At 38.2% G+C, this 23,715-nt stretch overlaps 2 protein-coding genes across 2 annotated transcripts in view; both read right to left on the bottom strand.

Moving 5' to 3' along the window:
* Window positions 1-5,585, bottom strand: part of LOC146479183 (matrilin-1-like) — an 80,015-nt gene extending 74,430 nt beyond the window's left edge. The window contains exon 1 of the mRNA XM_085111434.1: window positions 5,402-5,585. The gene's annotated coding sequence lies outside the window, so the exon portion shown is untranslated. The remainder of the gene's footprint in view (window positions 1-5,401) is intronic.
* An 8,877-nt stretch (window positions 5,586-14,462) lies between these two features.
* Window positions 14,463-15,881, bottom strand: LOC146479182 (uncharacterized). Its single transcript, XM_085111166.1, has 3 exons — window positions 15,729-15,881; window positions 15,369-15,620; window positions 14,463-14,810 (listed from the first exon to the last, which is right to left on the bottom strand). The coding sequence occupies exons 1-3, from the start codon at window positions 15,784-15,786 to the stop codon at window positions 14,608-14,610; spliced, it is 513 nt and encodes a 170-aa protein (XP_084967292.1). The 5' UTR covers window positions 15,787-15,881; the 3' UTR covers window positions 14,463-14,607.
* Between the last annotated feature and the right edge of the window lie 7,834 nt (window positions 15,882-23,715).

Here is a 23,715-nt window from a genome sequence, read left to right as displayed (position 1 = left end):
TGTTTTATATTGCTCTCCCGCTTCCCATCCTCTTAGAACTCCCACCTCCCGCCCTTTCCTCTCCCGTCTCCCGTACCCCTCCCGCCCCCTATTCTCCCGGGCTCCCGCCCCCCAGTCCCCCTCCACCAATCAGCAAGGCCGGCAAAGGCTCCACTGCACCTTATTATAGTATTATAATAGAGTAAACTGAAACGCAGCTTATCTAAAGAATAATTCTAAATAGCATAATATTCAAACAATAAACAGTTCAAAGTTTATGAAACAACCTTTCCGTTAATTATTAGCTTGTCGGGTTCTGATTTACTAAAGGATACCCTTAGCCCTTTCTCATTGGCTTCTTTGAGCTTTGGCATCTTCTTGCGCCTCTTCTCGATTATTTCTTGTGGAAAATCTTGAAGTATCATATATTCAGTGTCTTTTAGTTTGAAGCCTTGGCTGAGAATTCTTTCTCGATCTTGGAACCGCAAAAAGCGTGCAAGAATTGGCCTGGGCTTACCATTGATGGACTTACCGACCCGGTGTACGCGCTGGATCTCTATAGTGTTACTTGGGTCATGGAAGCCGAGCGCCGTTTCCAAAAAATGGTTTAGGACCGTCCTTGTGTCAAGGGCTTCACCGCCTTCTACAACGTTGACTTCTTTCTCTGGAATGCCAAAGAACTTCAGGTTTTCACGCCGACTGTACGATTCAAGATAGATATGCTTCATGTGTAGCTCGTTGATCTGCTTTTCCTTTTCCGTGAGTTTACCTCGCAGCGCGGATACTTCGTCATTTAAATTAGTGAGCCCAGCGTCCATTGTGTCAATCTTCGAATCCATCATGCGTGTCTCACTTTCCAATTTCTCCACAGTCGTTTCTGTTCTGGCAAGTCTAGAAGAAATGTCCCTCAAAGATAGCTCAATGGCATCCAGTTGGCGTTCCCCCATTGCCTGCAGAAATATCACCAAACAACTTTTTTTTCTATCTGGCCGTTCAAGAAGTTGCAATAATCTATCCAAACAGCACTATAATCCTGTGATACATCAGCGGTTTAGAGAATCAAAGATTCAAGTTGTCATGCTACCACCGAGGGTCCACGAGGCCAACCCAACAGAGTTATTTCAAGCTGTTACGCAAGAAAATGTGAGAATATATGGCAAGCTCCTGGTAGACGATCCCAGAAATACGGTCCAGCAACTTTCCAAGAAACAGAATCAGCAGTGTCTGTAGTTCTTGGCCGAAGTCCTACGCTTTAACACAACAGCATTTCGTGGTTGGTACGAAGCGCGAGCTATAGGCCGCCAAAACAGGTGGAAGACCGATCTAGTGGAAGAAGAGTTTTAAGAAGACGAAAGTCTGTTGACAGTATCGCATTTCAGTGGACAAATAAGTTGTGAAGTCTTTCTCATGCTTTGTCGTCGAATTCAAGACAAAAAATTCACAAACACGTAACGATTTTCTTCGCACAACAACACTTCGATTTCGATGAAAAACATTGCCGTGACTCTTTTTTCTCAGAAATCACATGATTTTGCGTAATTTTTGATTATAATTAGTTACCAAATATTTGGATACGCTTTAACGCAAGTCTTCCTAATATGTGATCTATATGCGATCTTTTTTTTTTTTCATATAGTAAAACGTCAATCCATAAAAGTTTAGTCCAGCGTACTGATTACTTATATGCCGGCAAAATCTGGCACAAAATTGTATTTTCTCTTCTGCAATCACTAGCTAATAACTCTACTTGCAGACTGATTTATTGTGCTAGTGACTGCAAGGTTTTAGTTGTTTCGATTTTTGGATTAAAACTTTCTTATGAAATATACGTATATACGCACGTCTTAAGCTTATTCTGTTATTGGTGAATTTCTGTTGCCATCCATGCTCTTTTGAAAAGGCTTGGCTCTGAGATGTTTAGGCTTAGAAACAGTGTACTCTGTAAGTGGAACCATGAACTATTCTCTATTCCATTTAAAATTCATTCAAAATAGCCAACGCACTGAAGAATTACTGATAAACGTATTCGATTCTCGTTCGCTTGCATGCCTTGCGACGATTGGTTTCAAAATTACTGACAGATTCTCCGGGCATTAAGATTTCAAATGAGCCAATGATCTCAACTTCTTTGCTTCCCAGCAGAAGACAAATTTACTCAGGTGAATAACATCTACGTTGAACTATTTGAGATAGGGTATGTGCTAAACTGCTGAATATAATAAATCTCGATGGAATCAAGCGAGCGAGAAGTCAAGCTGGAAGGAAGCTCACGTCAGCGTGCAACCCACGGGCAAATGGATAACGCGTATCACCTAATCAGAGCACGCGCTTTACTGACGTCATGTTATAATTTCTTTTTTGTGTTTGAGAAGATGTGAGAAATAAATGTGCCAATGAACTTATGAAGTGATGCATTTCCTCGTAACATCACTTATCAGTGCCCACAGTTAATTGAAAAACTTTATTAAAGTAGTTCTACTTCGAAATGTGAAAACAGTGAAAGACGAACAATAATTAGCTATAATTTACTTCTAAGCAAAAACTCCCGCAAAACCATTCTTGAACTTATGTAAACGTCAGTATCTGTTCTGTGAGCTTCCGCTTTGATGGTCGGATGTTGTCTTTGTTTTGTTTACAACTATCTCTTGTGAAATGATTAGAGCACCTATTTAACTAGTAATAATCAAAAATAAGGGAGCGCGTTTGATGAGCTCGATTCCAGGCTCTCTCTCCTTTGCCAAGTAAGTGGAGATAATAATTAAAATAATAATAAAATGCATTTATAAAGCGCTAAGACTATAGATATTCTAAAGCGTTATTAATAATTATATTAATTGAAATAAAATGAATCGATAAATACGATAAAAGCGATAATGAATATATCCGTAGCTTAACACTCTCGACAGCGTTTCCACTTAAAATTTAAGTTGTTGTAGTGTTTATTCAAAAGCATCCGCATTAACTTTTGTAATCATCAAAATATTGCTGACGCTACTAAATGTAAAGCTGTCAGTTCGACAATAAGAAGATGATAGTAGAAAATATTACGGCACCGTCTTAATTGTTGAAATTTATATTCTATTTTTTTTTTGAAACCGAAACCTGTACTCTGGAACACTTGCTCATTAACAGGATTTAACAATTGTCAATTTTGACCATAGATTGGTTGTGAAAGCCGGTAAACTTCAAAGGACAATCTCTTCGTTATTTTTCCCTTAGTCACGTGATCATGACCGTGCACAAGCAAAACCCAAGATGGCAGTATCGTCAATGTGTCCAGATTTCAGTTTTGTCGTATTTTGCTAAATTTTGGTCTCTATTCGACAGGTATTACAGTCGAGCCTCCCATAAATGGACACCCTTGGGGCCAGAAAAAGTGTTAAGAGAGGTTTCCGCTTATAGGTGGTTAAAAATGTAGTGTTTGTATGTAGCTTTGAACATGACGGCCAAGTGTCCGCTTGCGAGAGGTGTCCGCCTACGGGAGGTGTCCGTTAGTGGAGGTTCGACTGTATACTGGAAGTATTTATTACTCAAAACTGGACGACTTCTCCCGTGGCCATGCTTACTTTAGCTGGATTAAAACTTTCTCTTAACTGGTTGCTAGTGTCTTGTGTAAACTTCCCGTTGACATGAATTGATGACAAAATTGATGACAAAATTTTTGATTGCTTACCACAAAAGCGATCAACGCTATTCAATCGGTTTCGTAGTTGCCATAACAAAAGTTTTTGTTCCTCTTCCCAGACGATTTTGGCATATTTGCTAACCTCTCAAAAACTAGCTGAGGCTACCAGCTAAATTTCGATGTTTCTAAGCAAGGTTGAGTCTTGAAGAACTATGAACGTTTGCTTCGCCCGTTGATTTTTAGAGGTCACCATCCTAAAATATGATGTTCGAATAATAAATTCCCGAAATTGCCGATAAGAGATGAGTACAGCACCGCTATTTCCCAACATAGCTTCTCTGACATTCTCTATTAACACAAGATCTGACACTGGCTTAAAAGCGACAGTATTTATCCTCAAGTTATTGTGTGATTGCTCAAATATTTTCACTCTTCTTCCTTCGCTCTTTGTGTCATGTAGGGCAGCGATGGAATTTTGTCGATCTAACATATATTTTGAAAGGAACTTTTATCAGTCTGTCTGATGCAAATTTAATTTACCACTTCTAAAACAGACTAGATTGACTTCCGCCTCACGATAAGTACATAGCATTGTGAGCTGATGAAGGATGACTTACGCTTCAGCTGAACTTCCGCTTCCACCTTTTGTACCGCGACTTGCTTTGTTCTTTGTTTGTTCGGAACTTTCTTTGCATTATATTGAACTGAATCGTCTCATCTCGAAGTTTATGCTCTTCCTATAGTTAATAGCGTCTTAGCTTTTAAGCTGAAATACATGTAGCTTATTGGCTAGAAAAATCCGCGAAAGAAGTTAGATTTTCCGATCGTCTCCTTTGCCTTCTCAGAAAAGTGCTTTTAAATTTTCACATGCTGCTTTGATTTTAGATTCGTCGATAAACAAGACAACCTCACAGTTTTGTATACGGTGCAAAAATCCACCCAGAACAGCTAGCCTAAGTGAGTTAACTTCTTTCGGACAGAACACAATACATTGTGGAAATAAGTTTAGCGCCAAATGTTTGGCAGATGCATGAATTGCTAATTAGGAGATAAATCAGTAGAACATGGAAGATATTGCTTAGTTAATAATGACCAAAGCACTAAAACAAAACCGTTTCTTAGACACCAGATAACTCAGGAATTTTTCCCCGTGGTATATGCGTTCAGTTCGGAGAGATGAAGCCTTTCTTTTGAAGAAATTATTATTGATAAAGTGTTTAATTAATGAATCTTTCCTAAGTGAAAGCCGACTGTGCTGTTATCGATCTATGTTGTGTCTGTTTTGCTATGAAAATTAAGGTGCACTTTCATGGAGCAAGACTAGCAGATAATCATCTTAAAGATCACTTTTTTTTCTGCCAAACAGAGCGAAATAGCGCGCGATGAATAACGTCAAGTAAGTTAGTAGAAGATTGCTATCCAATTTAAATTGTAACTTTGAATTACCTTAAAATTTGAGAAACAGGCTCCTTTCCCAGTTTGGCTTTAACCTTTGAGGCGGATTAAATACCCCGAAATAATAACTTCATGATCAGTTACACTCTTGAATGGGATCTGATCCGATAGGATCTCTTGAATAGGATCTTATTATTGTATTGTATCCGGATTTTCGATACATTAATAGTTTCTGTCCAACGTAGCTCTATGACTTTTATCCAGCCTGTTTCTTTTGTCAACATACAGTTTTCTGTCACGTACGTTCTTATTCACTCTTCATTCCTCCTTTAAACAAGGTTTTTCATCGCTAATTTTATAAAACGTCTAAAAAATGCGTACTGAAAAGAGCTTTCCACTCACCGTCTTTCGTTGAACACTTCATAGTCATCTGCCCAAATTTGGTAATTTGTGGACATCACTCGTTCCCAAACGAAATTTCAGGGTCAATTTAAGGCCAAAGAACAGCAAAGAGACTGTTAATAATTTCTTAAACCAAATTTCCAATACTGTCTGATATGCGAACCAAAAGTTTCGACACGTCATGTTTTAGTTTAAGGAACCACAGGTTACCAGTCTCATCAGACAGAGCTGAACAACTATTGCGCATGTGCAAAGGTTGTGGAGGTCTGGGTTCTAAAATTTGTATCGGATTGCTACGAGAGGAGAACATTTTGTCGATTTCCGACGCGGTTTCCGCATGTTTAACATAAACATTAATACCACGGGTAGATCTTTTTACATTTTATGTAATTCTCGTTTCTACTTCTACTTTTTTCTCCAAGCATTCAAAGTTGCTACGCAGTTCACTTTCTTGAGCGAAGGGAGCGTATTGATCTATTTGTGGAAGTTTGGGCTCTAAAATGGCATCAAATTGGTGTAGGATTTGTGAGACAGGTAAACATTTTGCGGATTTCTGACACGGCTCCTGCATATCTAACGATAACATTAAAGCCACAGGCAGATTTTCTTATTTTTTTTAAAGTAATTCTCGTTTCTACTTTCGCCCTTTTGCCTCTACTTTTCTCTAAATGCTTTCAAAGTTGGTACGTGCGTGCGTGAAATTGTTCTATAGGTGAAACTCTTCTCACGTGTATTTATCGTCAACACCTTTGCCATTTTTAAGAAATCCGTTGGAAATCTTTATTAAGTTTCAACAATACAGTTAGGCATTAACCTACTTATGTCGATGCAAAGTTCTGTCTTTCAATTTTGATTTATTAGTTTATGCTGTAAGACCAGAAAGATTCGAACTTAGAGCAACACAGTACGTCAGTTCTCGCATATGGTTTAGTTTTCATGGATGGAAGGTGCACATTCTTTCAACTTTTAAAGCAGTGCCGTCTGCATACTTAAGGTTAGTTTTCATACTACACATAGACCTCACGTAGTTCTTCCTATTGTTTTTTTTTTTTACTTTTTGCTACACTGACATTTAAAGTTGCATGCAGTTTATATTCAAGTTCCTTCGATCCATTCATGCGCAAAGATGGTAGAACATACTTTGGCATTTTTTGTAATCTTGTGTAGCAACAAGGCGAGATGTGTTGTAAACAAATCTCTGAGTCATTTCTTACGTAATCAAACCCTAAACTGGTTCCCAGTCTACGGGACACAATTTTTATCATTTTGGGCTACTATGTACTGCTAAAAAGCACCTTGTTGTTTTTTCTAGCGCATTTTTTTCATGCTTTCGTAATTAAGATATGGTAAACTTAAAAAAAGGCAAAAAAAAAGTTCATAGGCACTTTTAACAATTAACATATTTCTGTCCTATTTAATTACCAATCTGTAATCTGCTTCAATATTACAGCACCGGCTTCACATATCAGGCAGCTCATTTATTTTGCTGCTTGTGAGATAATCAGCAGCTACTTCCTCTTCAAAGCATAATTGATTAATTTATAAACAGCTTGAAACCCCCCTCCCAATTTACTCCCCCTCTGATGCCAATGGGATCAGCCCTGTGTCTGGGTAGTGCCTGGATAGGTATTTTATGGGCTCCCTCCTCAAATCAGGTAGCAAGAAAATGTGAAAAGTCAAGAGAGAGTGTACCTCATCCTCTCTTGGAAAAGTCCATTGTAAGTAATTTATAATCATTGCAGCATGTATAGAAGAAACCGACTTTAACAGTAACGGAGACAAAGATTAATTAAAGGGGGACAAGAACATAGCTTTCTTAACATTTAAATCGAATTTACAGTGGCAGATACATCCATCTGAAGTAGATACAAGTTAAAACGCGCCGTTTAACATATTTATATAACAATAAAAAAAATTAAAAATAATTTGAGCAAAATGCTCCCCCGTCTCTGCTACCCTCTACCCCCCTCATTGGGGTAGAGTTACTGGGCGCAGAGTCTCTACACAGTCCCACCCTCACCGGTCCACCCGCCGAGGGAGCTCCGAAAACCTGATGATGCTGAAAACATTATATATAGGACGCGGCAGCGTCTTTCTCTCCCATGTGGGACACATTTTCTTAGACGTGCACGAGGCACGGCCTCGTTTTGGTGCGAAGCTTGTTTTCGTCCTATAACGTCATAAAATCACTTTTTTCGTTCACAACTCTGACAGAAGTCTTGAAGGCGTGGATTTCTTGACATCTTTTAGATTGATGTCGATTACATCAAGGATTTTCTTGAAAATGTTCGTCTTAAACGAAAACCTGTGATCATCCAAAAATGCTATTTTAAAAAGGGATAAATTGACATGGTTGGGGAAACGCAAATAACTTTCAGGTCAAGATTACTGATAAAAAATTTTTCTTTGTATTTTTTTTTCAAAATCACTCCTATTGTCGACTCATCCTGACCTCTACAATCAACCATAAGCAATTTTTATTATAATCATAATACATGAGTATTTTGCAAGTAAGAAAACCCCAGACCATAGTAATTACTCAAAACAGTCCACAAGAAACAAAACGTTTTGTACACCAATAACACGGTGCAGTAAAGCAAAACCAGAGAAAACACCAAAAATTACTGAGTGTATATTCTCAACTGAAGTCAGTATCAAATATTAAGATTAAGATTAAGATTTGACACCCCTTCTTTGGTCTACATGAGGCAGTGGCATAATTTTTTACTTCTTATCTCCGCCAAGGGCACGAAACAGCATAGAAGAAAATACTTATTTCGCAACATACCAAAACAAACACATTACTGTAATTTTTTTGTTTGTTTGTCAGCTCACGAGCGTAGCAGAACTACACATCATCTTTGACATATTCAGCAGTTTTCCATTTTTTGTTTCATATGTATAGATATCCTAACTCCAGGTCGGGGCCTTTGGTTTTAAAACATAATCACTCTAATTTCACGGGATTCGTGGGTGACAAATTGGTTCTAGACTTTGGCGCGAAGATTTCAGCGTTAATTTATTATTTTACGCGTGAAATTACAAAATTGCTATGGAAACCTTTTTTTGATACAACAAACAAGTTAAAAACAAATGATTGTGTGCGTAATTTGCCGCCCATGATGTTAAAAGTTAAAGGCGAGGGAAATAATTATAATTTTGACAAAACGCAAGTGACTAAGTTATTTCCTAATTTCACACGTCACCAATTCATTACCCATTCTTATTTATAGATAACTGAATGCATATTTTAAGAAGCCAAGCTACTTATCAATTTCAATCTATGCATTTTTTAAAGCCTTGGCAGCTGTTGTTCCCCTTCACAGTACAAGTTGTATGATGAGTGTATGACTTCACTCCGTTCTTATTGCTCTTTGTTTTTTGCTCCCACGTTCTTTTTTGCGGAACCACTACTAGTGACGATCCATTAGGCATATAGTGAAAGTGATAGACTACAGTAAAAACTAACCCTAATTGACCTTCAGCTTACACCGTAAACACGTTTTTAATCCAAGCACGCTCACATGCACAATATTTACATAATACTTATACATCTGGCTGTCAATTTCACACAATATCCCGACTAATTTATCCCTCCCCTCTCTTGTAGATTGATTAAGATTATTACAGACACCTCATGGCAAGCAAGTCCAATACTCAAAGCGATCTAATAAGTAAAGGACATCTGAACCATAATGTATCCCTCTCAAATAATTTGGAGCAGTGTAACTTAAGAACGAACCTGGCAGGGACAATCTCATAGTATCAATGAAAGTTGCAAACTTTTTTGTATTGTTTCCAAAACTTCAGCTTGAAACAAAATTATTTGAAGCAGATTTGAAGCCCAAGATACATGTAGGTCCGTAAAAGGTATTTCTTCTGTTCTTGTGTCACGGTTTATTAACAAGGATGGAGGTTCACATCGCCCAGAATGCGGCGACACATCCGGGACATTGTCTTGCGTGCTCCGCGCGAATTTCAAACTCTATTAAGGATGTGAGACAGACAAACAAAGGGAACGTGGGCCCAAACCGGCTACCAGCGCGCAGTTTTGGCGAGTTTAGGCGTTAACCGCTTTGGTTTTCAATGAGTTAGCATATGGCTTTCGTAGAGAAGACCTCAACGAAGCTAATGAAATATTTTCCAGGATTTTACTGGTAGTATTACTGGTTGGAAATTTTTCCTGAACTTTGCCTATTTTCAAGCATTTTTTGTATGGGGCCATAAGTGGAGGATGGATTCTTCATTGAAAGGTCGCTCTTTCTCAGAGTTAGCATATGGCTTTGTTTATTTGGTGTTTAAAGAACCTCCCTGCCAATTTTCAGCGGAAAAGAACGATTCAAAGTGGTTGGAAAATTCAACTTTTTGACTTTCCTGCAGACCCTTCAAGCATCTCTGTGAGCAGTAGCATGCATAACAAAAGACTTTGAATTTTCCGCCACGACGCTAATGTATTCAAAGCTCCGCCCACGCGAACAGTAGTACGCCTGCCACCCCGATTAGGCATTGTAAAGAGGTGTTAACATTATACTCCAATTCATTCTATCTAATTTCTGACTCGTTGACTATACTGAAGCTGACTTTAAGCGTCGAGACTACCACGCTGATAAAGAGTTTTCGTGAAAGACAATTATTAGCTTTGATTAAAACGACAGTTTAACTCAATAACGTAACTTCGGAATCGGAACGGTTTTTCTGTTGCTTTACGACCCTGTGCCACTAAGTTACCATGACAACCCAAACTAGGCGATTTTATTGGTACTTTATTAACACATCCTTTTGCGCGCCGGTACCATTGACCATTTCCACAACGACCGAGTACGCCGTGTTTAGCTTTGTAGCCTCTTGCGAAATTCAAAATGTCTTCCGTGCAAGAAATGCGACACGTTGATCGGGAGCTCTTTTCAGAGCTCATTGAATCCCCGATCAACCCTGCTTTCTTGCACATGTCTACACCTCTGAGAGGTCACGACCCAATATTCCATCTACAAATATTAATCAATGGGGAGGCTCTCTGGCAATTGCGCTCTATCAGGAGTCCTGGTGAAATGTTTGCTGCTCTTCAGTTTAATCTGTACCAAATTGGTTATCAACTCTCGTCCAGTTGCCGAAGTCGCGTAGGGCTCAAAGTCTACAGCAGAACGTCCTACGTTACCAACAAAGTTCGTAACGCAAACGGAAAAAAAAGCCGTGATGCCGTAAGATCACAGTATTGATGCACCATTGCACTACACCCCGATGAATTAAGCCAAGCACCAGAAGACGTTATCGCCAACCTAAAAGAAACCGAAGCCGAACTGGTTAGAGAAAACCAAAGATTGTCCAAAGAACTTGAAGGTAAGATTATTAATTAGGCTACAATCCATCAATTGTAACAAAAACAATAATTGTTTTATAATGTTAGTATCAGAACCAAATTGCGCTCAACTGTTGGAATTAATCCCGGCATCGCAAATCGAACCCAATCGAACTGAATTTAAATCGAACTCAATCCATGAGTTCGATTGAGCTCAGCAATCGAACGAAATCGAAATTGAACTATGCCGGGGTTAATAGGATATTTGAAACTGAACTCCATCAATCATTATTTCACTTCTTTCCTTTTTTTTTATTTAAGATAAGGCATCAGAACTTTACGACGCCATGCTTGCCGTAAAAGACGTTCAAAGGCAAGTTGGACACAATGGTCAAACAATCGACCAGGTCGGGCTTCGACAACAGCAACGCCATCGCAAGAAAATGAGGTACCCTCAACTATTTTCACTACAAGTGAAAACTATGGATAGTTTCTAAAAAAAAGTGCAATGGGAAAAATGCTTACCACCTAAGCCATCTAGGCAAAGTTAATCAGTGTAAACTATTTGCAAAAATATAATTATAATTCTACCTTTTTTCTAGTGAAAATGCAAAGAAAGCACTGTGGTTTGCAGAAACCTATGGCCTCAGTCTCAGATCCCTCAATATGCAGGATCTCTGGACGACCAATTAGTATTGACTTAAATTCAGGTAAAAGCCACCACACAATAAAGTTGATAAAACAGGTAGACATGCCATAATATTAATGAGGATTATTGCCATTTCTGTTTAAAATAATCTGATAGCATGTTCCTGGGGGTGAAAGTGGGATTTTGAGTTGTAGTAAAAGAAGATAGACATCAATCAAGAGATCTTGTTTTCCACGAACTATTTTAATTTCTTCCCTGCAATATTTATGCTTTCCATTTATTAACTAACATCAGATGCTGCAACACCAGTTAACCCCGGAGATGGCAATACATCTACAGTAACACCCAGTCATCCTGAGAGCACATGTAAGTAGTAACACCTATTATTATAACTAAAACAAAATTTCTTCTATAATCTTGAGCTGTATTTTACATCATTATGACAGTAGGATTTGAAAATATTTGGCTTATCAGAATTCCTGTGGCTCCACGATGTAAAGTTTACATCGTGGAGAAATGTGGGGTATTTCGTTATTTCATTCGGAGACAACTTTGTAACGCCAGTTGGCAGTCTCGCCCATTTAAAATGTGGATAGATATTTCCAGGATCTCCGTAAATCGCTCCAACTGGGCATTGTCAGCTGTTCAAAGGGCAACCTCGTTCCCAGGGTATTTACGCCCTTCCCCAATCTACATGGGAAAAACTCTGGAAACGAGATTGTCCAAAGGGGCGTCATTTTGCGATGTACACAGATGCCAATTTGTTTGCAAAGTGCAGCATGGTCAGTAGATTAAGAGATGTGATGACATCAAGTAATCCCTGCGTTGCGAAGATGTGGACCTTGAGATATACCAAGAGGTTGCATTAAAGAGATACTCGCTCAAAGGGAATGGACACAAAAGTCCACGGAACTAAGTGGTGAGCATTTAAAATAACTTGACAGATAGTCGTGTGGAGTTGCTCTGGGGCTGGCTTTATTTGGGCCCACAGTGTGGCAACCTAACATGGTCGCGCCCATATATCTCAGTGTCGATATTCATTTCTTGCCAGTGAAACCATTATGTCAGCTGCCTTCCAATTTTTCGTGGTGCCTGTCAACCGCTAGCTGAAGATTGATAGGGTGCATATATTCCGTGACTACAGTGCTCTTGCTTTTTTATGAAAGGCGTCGCTCAAGCGTAGGATCCTTCAAGTTTAAGGGCTGTTGTGCAGTTTCCTAACTATCTTTGTCAGAATAGTCATTTATTTTCGGTCTGAGATCAAATCTTTGTCACTGAGCAGATGATGGATCGTAACTGCAGGAGGACAAGAATCTACGTAGAGTCAGTATGTAATCCTCAACTGATTTTCTTGATTTTTTGTCAGTTTGAGCAGGTTTGTTTGACAGCATATAAGCAGCACTTCGAATTCCAACTCCTACAGAAGAAATGTTGGAGTCTTAAAGTCGTCAGCGATAATTATACCACGACCATCCCCTAGAGGTTTGTTATCATCAACCAACAAAAGGTGATAAGCGTGATGGTAGAAGCGATACCTTTCACATGCTCATACTCCAGACAAAGCTTCTCTCTTATAGTTTAGTTTGATTGTAACGCTGCTTTGCGGCTGGAATATTAAACAGATCTTATAAGACCATGAGGAGTAAGAGCGTGTCCGAGTCAGGGTTCTCCTGATTTCTAATTTTGCAAACGTCTGCATTTTGCAGAAAGTTAGAGTATCATCTGTAGCGTCCATGTCGCTGCATATTTCCTGAGTTACTCGAGATGTCGCGTATGGAAGCTATAGTACTGTGCGTAACTGCTGCATAAAGAAACTAATTATAAGACAATGAAATGTTCTTTTCGATCTTTCCAAAGATTTTCGATGAAAAATTGCCGTTTGAAGTTCTGCTTAACTTTCCTTTTTGGAGAAAATCAACCAAAAGCAAGGGTTTCTGCAGTTGGCTGCAGTTTTGTGTTGCTTTATTTTTGTTATCATGCTTACTGTAATTGACGGTCATGTTTTGAGAACATACAGGCCAAAGCTGGAGACTAAATCTTGTTTTACATGGAAATATCTCACCTAACACGTTAAACAACCACAAAGGATTCACTAATAAGTGGGTTTTATCAAAATTGTGAAATATCATTCTTGAAAATTTTGAGATAAGAACTGACATGTTATTTTAGTGTCCAGATGTCCAGAAACTTTCTAAGGCCGGGCTTTAATTGGAAGAGTTCTCTTCCTGAGATTTAAAAGCTTGGTACAATTTTAAAATCTTGTTAAGCCTTAAGCCAACAGTCACGAAGTCGTGTGGCATTGACCAGTCAGGTTTGGGTTAAACCTTAAAAAAATATTTTGTGGTTAAGAAGCTCTCCTTTGTGGAAAGCCGGGTTCTTTGAAGTCCCTTGCAAGAAACCTTTTTTTGTGGGAGGTAAGGTAATAATGGCTCACGAGCAAACATCTCCTAGGCTTGTGCTCACGGAAAGCCTTTCCCTTTTGAGAAGTGTCCATATTTAGAAAATGTCCCCTTACAACTGACTGGTTCTTTGGTGGAAATATCCCCCTAGAAAAATTGTGCCCCTGAAAAGTGCACATGTCAATCTCTTGCAAGAATTTCAGGGATTTTACTTCTAGGGTAAGCAGGGTAAGTGCCGTTTGCAGGACGTATTCCTATCGGGGTACTGTCTCCTCTTATGGGAGGGGTTACATTCTGAGAAGTGCCCCCTTCAAACAGAATTGTCCCTAAAATAGCAGTCCTCTTATAGAAGGTCTTCGTTCAGGGGAATATCCGTTTATTAGGCGTTTATAACTTTTATTATCCCCTGTGGGAAATGGGCCCTTTGTAAGACAGTTTGCCTAGCTAATGGAATGTTTCCTCTAGTAAAGCGATTTCTCATAGAATACTGCTGCTAAATGTTGGGAGCCCTCCCTAATTTGTAGAGGTTTTCCTTTTTGGGAAATGTCCTCAGATAAGAAAAGCTCTCTTTTTCGAAGTTAGGTAAGTGGGACACGTAAGTAAACTTTATTCCGGCAGGGTAGCCCATTCAGTTCAATGGCTGGTATTTAGAGGGCCTTAGAGGTTTAAGGAAAGTGACCCATACTCTGTCAGTCAATAAGTCGAAAACAATTATGGTAATTTTAACGAAGCGTTTATTTTCCCTTTAACCTCAGCCATTTTACCTTGCATCACAATTGAAAAACGTCGACTTTTGACTACAAATTTTCCCCTTGCAAAGCTTTAGCTTTTAATCGGCTGTTGCTATGCTGCAAATGCTATGTTATGATGCTTGAATCCAGCCACAGCCGAAGCAAAGAAAGCACGGACTTCGTTTACGACGACGGGTGCTACTCTTTTTGTCGGGGCAGTTCCGTCCCTCCTTCAAATGAATCTCCACTCCCACATTGCACTGCTTCATGTTGGTCAGGTTTCTGGCTTTGATCTCGCTGTTGATCTTCGTAACCACGTCCATTCCATATGCAGCTAATAAAACGAACCATTACTGATTAGAATCAAGAAATACTCGAAGATTGATTGACTTCTTGACTGTGGAGCCATCATCAGTTATGCTGATTGTGAGATTTAATTCTTCTCGAGATAGATATTTGCTGACGTATCGCATGTGTACCATATATACACAACATTTAGGTTAAGCTCGAATGGCTGAGAAACAAGAGGCCCCGGAATTTTTTAACGGTATAGTTTTGTACCCTAAAGAAGGCAGCATTGCCGAAACGTCGATGATAAAATCTTTAAATTCTCATTAAGCTTTTGATCAAGTTTGAAGTGCGAATTTGTGTCGATTTTTCTATTTTTATTTTTAACTCAGTTCCAATGCAATGCAACCCGATGCACATGTAAGGTTAATTCAAAATGGCGCTGAAATGTAACCTGCCCAAGAAGACACCCAGTAAATCGCATAACGTGTGGACGCAATAAGTTAACCGCAAAAAAAGAGTATACGTACGATTTCTTTTTTTCTTTTTCTTTGTTGGTTTCTAAATTAATGAAAGAAATTCAGAAGTAAGAAATCACATTTACCTGGCAACAAAGTTTGTAATTCTTGTACAACTTCCTGCGCCCGTGAGCAGGAGACGGTCTTGTAGTACAGGAACTTTTTCTCGTAGATTGGTTTGTTACTCCCGGGATCGCTCTTAAGTGACGTAATGACCTCCTTTTTGAAGCCATGGCTTTCCAGGTCTGCCTTCTTTAACAAAGCCACCATTTGATCATCTGAAGGATGGAAGTCTGACGTGAAGACTCGCATTACCAAGGATTCTTGGGATCTGGCATCTGGAAAAAAGACATAACGAATGAAATTGTAATTTAGTAAAAGAACAGAAAACCTGTTGTGAAAAGAACAGATTACTCTAAATTAAGTTAAATGAATGAGTAATTTACCTGCCAAAGTTGAGAGTACTGCTAGAACGAAGACGACAAAAAGACGGGAGAAAATCATCTTGCTGGGTTGCTGATCCGCTTGATGGGTACCTTCTGGAACCAATGGTTAACAGTGTGCTTCTGGCTCTCTTTTATACATAGCATGCCGGAACCTGATGATGCAACGTTCAAGGCTGATTGAAAGAACATATTGGTTATTTTTGTCCAATTTGTGTACATTGAGAAACGCGAAAGATGACCAACAACACGTTCGCATTTATTTGCTAAGGTTTGCGTAGTGCCACGCGCAAAAGCTAACCGTAGTTAAGCCGGCGTTTGAGTTATTTTCCTGCAAGACATCTCAACTGAATATTAATAATACATTCGCCAAAACTCATAAAGCTATTATTTAAGTTTTATGTTCTTTTAATAAATAGATTGCATTGCAGTCAGAAAATTTTAACGTGAACCGGCTATAAAATCTCTGTCTCTGCTCGATTCTGCTCCTATTGTAATTTTTGCGTGTGGAGCTTCCGTATAGTCTTAAAACGTCTGCGACCTTGTTTGCTTTGGCGGTTTATACTCGCGGTGATCGTTCCTTTTTACGAAATTTGAATTTTTTAAAAAAGCAAGAATAAAACAAAAGCAAAGAACACTAAATCGGCTACAACGTCTCGTACACACTACAAATTCTACCTCTTTTCCCTAGAATTGTATTTTGTTGAGTATTCCTGTTTTCGAAAAGTCATCAGACCTCATCACTATTGTTGGAAGATAGTATAGCAGGCGGGCGGAAGGCTAGAACGTCGGTTTTCTTTTTGCGCGAATGTACGCTACGCGCCAGCCTGTTGAACGCATCGGGTACTCCACAAAAGAAGTTGCTCAGTGGGAAACCGCTTTGAGCAATTTATAAGGGGTGGCCCGGATAACAAGCTCCATATTTTCATACGGCTATGAAATAATTTTAAATATTGTAATATTTGTCTTTAAGACTACTTTCATTCGACAAATGTGGTGCATTAACCATGGAGGCCACGGCTGTTTCAGCCCTTTTTGCCCAAAATTATTTGAAATGTTATTGCCTTAAGAAGTATGCAAAAGCGATATTCGAGATCGATTTGATTTTATTGAAGGAAAAGTTGTATTCAAATTTCGACATGTTTGCATTTCTACCCTAAGAAGATAAATCAAAACAACAGGAAGAGAAATTTGTCAAAATGAATTAACAGCTGTATCCTTCACAAATTTACAACGAAAGCTAAATGTAAGTTAAGCATAATCTCTTAGGAGCAAGGAAATGTCTACAAAAGGCCAAAGCACCACACTGGTAATTATAAGAGCATAAAGGGGACAAACGGTGAGGGATCCGGAAGCAATAATTTTAAAATAACGCTTTAATTGTGCGTGAAAAGAAATGAAATTGTAAAGTTTAAGCGGTTAAGGAAGAGAAAATAGCTTTGCATAAATCCATACTTTGACAGAGTTGCTTTTTTACAATTTATTCTACATGAGAAATTATAATCTCTGATTGTTTTTCTTGGCAAACTGTGTTAACACAATCGTGGTATTCGTAATATTCCCCACTAAGACCTTTCCAGCATAAACTTCGACTCTTTTCAACGAGGAATAAAAGATCGTTGATTTAATCATATATTGTTTAATTTCACTCAGTAAGATTGTAACTTAATTTTTACTAAGAACACGCTAAAGCGTCCTTTAATGAGAAAGTTGTCGTGGAGGGCAGATTGAACTTGATTTCTAGCCGTGAAGCGAAGAAAGAATTCACTTCCTTCTCGAAAATGCGAAACGTTTAAAAATAATTTTCTGGTTGTGTTATATTGTGCATCAGTAAAATTCTGATTTTGGCAATTTAACGAAAAATCTCTGTTCACTAAATTCGGCCAGCGTTTGAAGTACCGAAAGATTTCGAAACTGACCGGGGTGAAGCGACATAAGTGGAAAACGCCGCGAGAAAACAACTTCCTCTGAAACATAATCTCGAAAGGGTTTAAATTTATCATCTCAAATTTCGAGAGAGACACCTAACACGGAATAACTAATCTATGGCTGTAATTATTAATAACCTTAAAATGAATCAAAGCTGTTAATTATCTCAATAAATCTCATTTTTAACCGTATTAAATAATTGTACCTTTTGAAACCAAAGAGCAGCAAAAGTCATCGGCCAACAGAATTGCAAACGTTGACTGAAAAAAAAGTCTTCACAACTTCCGCACCACAACTCGCGATGTATCGAAAACAAAACAGAGAAAACAAACTTGCTTACTGCTTATCTGTTTATATGGGAGCACACGGCTGCTGTTACGAACATGGGCTTGTAAACCAATTGAAACAAACACGAGAAATGAACTCCTTGATCCCAAAAGCGAAATTTATTTAATAATTGCAAATGTACATTGATCTCTGTTGTCACTACCGCTACGTAGTAAAATCTAAAGCACAAGCTCCAGACGAAAGGGCATAACAGTAAACAGCCCGCTGCTGAAGTACAGTAATGAAACATCTTGTGGAATAGCAACGTATATAATGAAGCGAGATGGAATCGAAGAAACAAGACATTTATTTTAAACTGATCAACATTAACTCAAAATTTTTCTTGGGGGAGGACGAATGGCTTCAGACATCTCGCGTAAATCAAATAAATGTTATCAATTCCTGTCTGGGAAACACTCTCCAAATTTCACATCCCATTCGACGAGAAACTATTTTCCGTCGTTTAAACTAGATTTGAAGAAAACTTTGGATCAAATCGGCTATGCCACTGTACATGCTTCATTGGGACCTCACTGTATTTAACTAAAAAGAACGTTTGGAACTGAAACGTTTTAAAACTTGTTCGGCAGACTCACTTCTTTGGCGTCTTCCAAGGAAACGGAACTGACTCTGTCACCGATTCCACTTGTGTGGTGACTGAAAGCAACTGTATGGAGAGAGCAAAACGGACTTACATCAAATAAAAGCTTAACTTGGTTTGTTAGTTTAAGCGGTTATAATTTCGCTGCGTATAGATGACCAAAAAACTCAGAAACTTAGTCGACGTCATATCAACTCATATAATCTACCTCCCTTTCTCAGTGTAAACGAATCGAGCAGATCATGGCCCAAATTTGATTGTGTAAGGCAAATTTATCAAACGAAAATAACGTAACAGAGAACTGAGAGAACTGCTAACGCGTTTGTTAAATCAAAATCCTTTTTTAGTTTCTCTTCCGAATTTCCTTAAATTTCCGCAATCTCTAGTAGTCATTCAATCCATACACTCTAGCATTGATGCGGTTGTAACAAGCAAAAATTTGTATCGTTAGGAACACGCCAAATGTAGTATCACTTTGAAAAGGCTACGCTTCAAGCGCTGGAGGACTAAATTCATGGTTCGCTCTACTAAAGCATGTCTTGTAAAATTTCAGCCTTCAGTGATAAGCTTACGATATCCTTGTAGCAAGCGTCCGTGATGCACTTTGATATTTTTGGAGAAAATTAATTTTCCTTCTTGAGAATTCTTATGTTCCACTGAAACTGGAGTGAACCAGCATAAGTACCATGTTACTTAACATTTTTAAATTGTTGCAAATGAGAAATCTTTTTTCGTAAGAGGTTTTAATTAATCCGGCACTGTAACAATTAAATTGGACTTAAGTCGAGGATCACGGTTTTCAGGAAACAAATTCAAGATTAAGAGAAAGAAAGAATGCCACAGTGTATTTGAAAGCAATGCCCACTTTTGCGCTTCACGTTTTAAAGCATTTTAGTATAGATTTTAGTGTGGAATTATTTGTTCAGTAAAATTTTCACTAATCCCAAAATGTATCCATTAGCTTTAAAATCGATTTTATGCGAGGTCGTACAATGCCGCAATTTCTGGGGGATCAGTTTGAGAGTGTTTGGGAAGACAACAGGCGTAGCTAGAAGTGTCGAAATTAGAATTTGAAATTAAGAGTGAAAAGAATGACACCAAAATAGTCTGCTATCAACAAACCGAAAGTGGCCGTCCTGTGTCGATTGGCAGATTTCCTGGCGCTGCTTAAAAATTTTGTCCCTTTGTTATTTTCTTCCCAGATCATTTTAACCACAATGGAATCCTCAAGGCAAATTAGGCGTCCAGTCTTTGAATTAAAGCGCGTAGGTTATTGCTCAATTGCTCATGATCATATCATATCGATTGTTATAACAAGGACAAAAATCTGTCATTAAAAGAATAAACCTTTTTATTGACAGCAATGACGCTAATATGTGGTTTCTGAGTTTCTGAGAATTAAACGGAAGTCATATTCGTTTATGTCTTTGATATATCCTCAATCGAAATTTTAGAAAAGTCTGAATTTAGCGACCGACAAAATTCTTCAGGTTGATTCATCGGTGGGCCTTTTTAAAATTCATGATTGTCCTAGCGCAAGCTTGTTGTCTACACCGCGAAAACTCAACACGTTACCGAAATGAATCCGCAAACATCAGTATTTTTGGAAATTAAAAATTCCGAAAAATAGCTAACTCAATTTAATACAGAATTCCGGCTTCAGAACACTATCAATCTTATCGTCTGAGAAGAAGACTGTATAGTTAGCATGTGTCCTATACGGGAAGCGGAAGAATAAAAATATTGTAAAACAAAGCACAGGTGTACAGTTACTATGATGAGTGCGAAAACTTTTGGTCATTTTCTCTAACCTAGAGTAATCAGGACAAAATCGCAATACGACACGAAACCGCCAAGTTCGTGCAGTCGTCTTCGTTCAGTAATTTAAACTAAACTAGCTTTTCTTACAGTTTTTAAGAGGCCATCTCAACTGATGATCTTATATTCAGTAGATCATTATATAGGCTCGTTTTAAACTAATTCCATTGCTTTCTTTACACTATTTAATATTACTTCTATAAATTAAAATAAATTCCGATTGCCTTACTACGAGATATGTAGTTTCAAGAGAGGCTGCTGTATAGGCTCAGCAAAAGAAAACACAGCCGAGGCTCCTTTTCTCTTTAATTCTTTCTCTGCATCTATCACATAGTACGCAAAATTTCAGCTGAAGCAAAACGAGTGACTTAACCAAAACATTAAATAGCAACATCGATGTAAATTTGATAAGACGTTATGAACATCACTGAGAAAATTTACTCATTTCACTAAAAGAAAATTTCGAACAGCTTCACTTCGCCGTGAAAAGCTACGTCGCAATTGTGCGGAAAGCTTCAGTATACGTATATTGTTGATTTTAAGTTTCCTGGCACGGCAGGTCAACTATAACGCGGAGAAAGAGTTGTGTGTCAGATCATTTGACTATACAAAGAAAACAAACATAAAGAATAAGTATTATAAAGTGTCCGGAGAAAACTTATTTCCAATTCGCTTAAACATTTCGGTCATTTATTGAATATAATTCATAGCGCCGGCTGGACAAGAAATCTAACGGAATACCTACCATTCTGTTCTTCTTTCTTTTATTATCACTATTATAGTTGAGAATAAAGTGTTATTTTATTTGGTTAGGAAACAAGAGCGAGTCAGCTTTATTAAACAGTTGCTGTACAGTGTTCACTTCGCTCGTAGCAGTCTAAGTCAAGGCTGAACAACTGAAACAACTGTAAGTTTTGTTGACATTCCCTTTCCGGTTATATAGAAGTGTCGTGAGAAGTCAAAAATGAACCCTTATTTCAGACTAACGCAGTGGTACTTTGAAGGGAAAACAATCGTAGATCTTCAATCGATTATACACTTAGTATCATTTCGCACTTCCTTAATCTATTTTTGCTAGCAAAATATTTCTTGATTTATTGTCAAGTGGCAGTCACCAAAGCAGTTGATATTTGGAAAGAAACGTAAGGTTTTGTCATTATAAGGCTTGTATAAGGAAGTTCTTGTAAAGAATGAAACAGATAACTGTCATTCCGTCTTTGAACAAGTTTACTGAGAACCGAAACAAGTCAAAATTGTCAAAAGACTTGTCAAGGAAAACTCACTCGTGTGCCACTCTCCTAGCTTCCTCTGTTACAGCATTTAAACATTAAAATTATCGACATTATATTTGCGGCTTTCAGAGAGCCTTGTAAGAGAAAATATGTGGTCGAAAGTAGTCGTTTTTTCGTTGTTTCACGGTAAAATCACTGGCCGGGGTCTTCAACGTTCAGCTAAAATTATGTTTGTTGGCAGCTTATTTATTTCAATAGTGCATGTCTTCCAGAAGATACTCACATGTCCACCAGAAATCACTTTTCCGCACCGGGAGAAATGATTTCTTAAAAAAAGAGACTCTTATACAAGGACATTTCCCTCAAGACGGCTATTCTCTATGGGAGATATTTTCCTCACAATCTCAACCAGTGTGAAACATTTGGAAACCTTTTCAGCCTGCGTAGCTTGCGGTATTTTCCGCGCGCAAATATAAAGTTTTGGTGGGGGAGCAGCCATTATGCCGCAAGAAAACATCGACTGCCAGAAAACCAGGGGGATTTTAAACGGCCGCCCATGCCACTTTTATCACTTTTAAACGAATGGAGCAGATCATGGCCCATATTTGATGGTGTAAGGTAAATTAATAAAATGAAAAAACGTAACATGCTCATGAACATGTATCCCGGAGAACTGCTAACGTTTGTTCAATCAAAATCCTTTTTAGTTTGTCTTCCCAATTTCCTTAAATTTCCAAAATCTGTTGTAGTTGTTCAATCCATACACTCTCACATTGATGCGATTGTAGTTAGAAAAAATTTGTATCGATTGGACCACACCAAATGTATCAGCATTACTTTGAAAAGCTACGCTTCAAGCGCTGCTGGGACTAAATTCACGGTTCGCTGTACTAAAGCATGTCTTGAAAACTGTTTTAGCCTTCAGCGATAAGCTTGTAACTAATATCCTCGTGGCAAACGCCCGTGATGATACGGCGTAGGTATGCACGTTGCTGCTTTTGTAATAAGCAAAAATTTATATCGTTAGGAACACACCAAATGTATTTATTACTTTGAAAAGGCTACGCTTGAAGCGCTGCAGTACTAAATTCACGGTTCGCTCTACTAAAGCATTTCTTGTAAAATTTTAGCCTTCAGTGATAAGCTTACGATATCCTTGTGGCAAGCGTCCGTGATGCATATTTTTGGAGAAAATTGATTTTAAATCTTGAGAATTCAGTTATTATGTTTCTCTGAAACTAGAGTTAACCAGCATAAATACCGTGTCAACATTTTTAAATTGTTGCAAAAGAGAAATCTTTTTTCTTAAGAGGTTTTAATATCACTGTAACAATCAAATTGGACTTAACTCGAGGATAGTTTTAAGGAAACAAATTCAAGATTAAGAGAAAGAAAGAATGCCACAGTGTCTTCGAAAGCAATGGCCATTTTGTGCTTCACGTTTTAAAGCATTTTTGTGTAGATTTTAGAGTTGAATTATTTGTTCAGTAAGATTTTCACTAATCCGAAAATGTATCCATTAGCTTTTAGATCGATTTTATGCGAGGTCGTGCAATGCGGAATTTTTGGGGAATATTTGAGAGTGTTTGGGAAGACAACTTTCGCAGGTAGAAGTGCCGAAATTAGAATTTGAAATTAAGAATGAAAAGAATGACACCAAAATAGTCTGCTTTCGACAACCCGAAAGTGGCCGTCCTGCGTCGATATTCCAGGTGGTGCTTAAAAATTTTTTCCCTTTGTTATTTTCTTCCCAGATCATTTTAACCACAATGGAATCCTCAAGGCAAATTAGGCGTCCACTCTTTGAAGTAAAGCGCGTAGGTTATTGCTCAATTGCTCATGATCATATCATATCGCGATTGTTATAACAAGGACGCAAAATCTATCATTAAAACAAGAACCTTTTTATTGACAGCAATGACGCTAATATTTGGTTTCTGAGTCTCTGAGAATTAAACGGAAGTCATCTTCGTTTATGTCTTTGATATCCTCAGTCTTAGCGGTCGACAAAATTCTTCTGGTCGATTCATCGGTGGGCCTTTTCAAAATTCATAATTGTCCTAGCGCAAGATTGTTGTCTATA

The sequence above is a fragment of the Pavona decussata genome, unplaced genomic scaffold (assembly GCF_977016875.1).
Source record: "Pavona decussata unplaced genomic scaffold, jaPavDecu1.1 SCAFFOLD_61, whole genome shotgun sequence".
NCBI classification, from domain to species: Eukaryota; Metazoa; Cnidaria; class Anthozoa; order Scleractinia; family Agariciidae; genus Pavona; species Pavona decussata.
Note: the sequence above shows the minus strand (reverse complement) of the source record. Positions and strands in the feature narration are given on the sequence as shown.

Coding starts and splice junctions, on each gene's coding strand:
- LOC146479182 (XM_085111166.1), bottom strand. CDS start 15,786: ATGATTTTCTCCCGTCTTTTTGTCGTCTTCGTTCTAGCAGTACTCTCA. Junction 15,621..15,728: donor AGTACTCTCAACTTTGGCAG/GTAAATTACTCA, acceptor TCTTTTTTCCAG/ATGCCAGATCCCAAGAATCC. Junction 14,811..15,368: donor ATTACAAACTTTGTTGCCAG/GTAAATGTGATT, acceptor TCGTTTTATTAG/CTGCATATGGAATGGACGTG.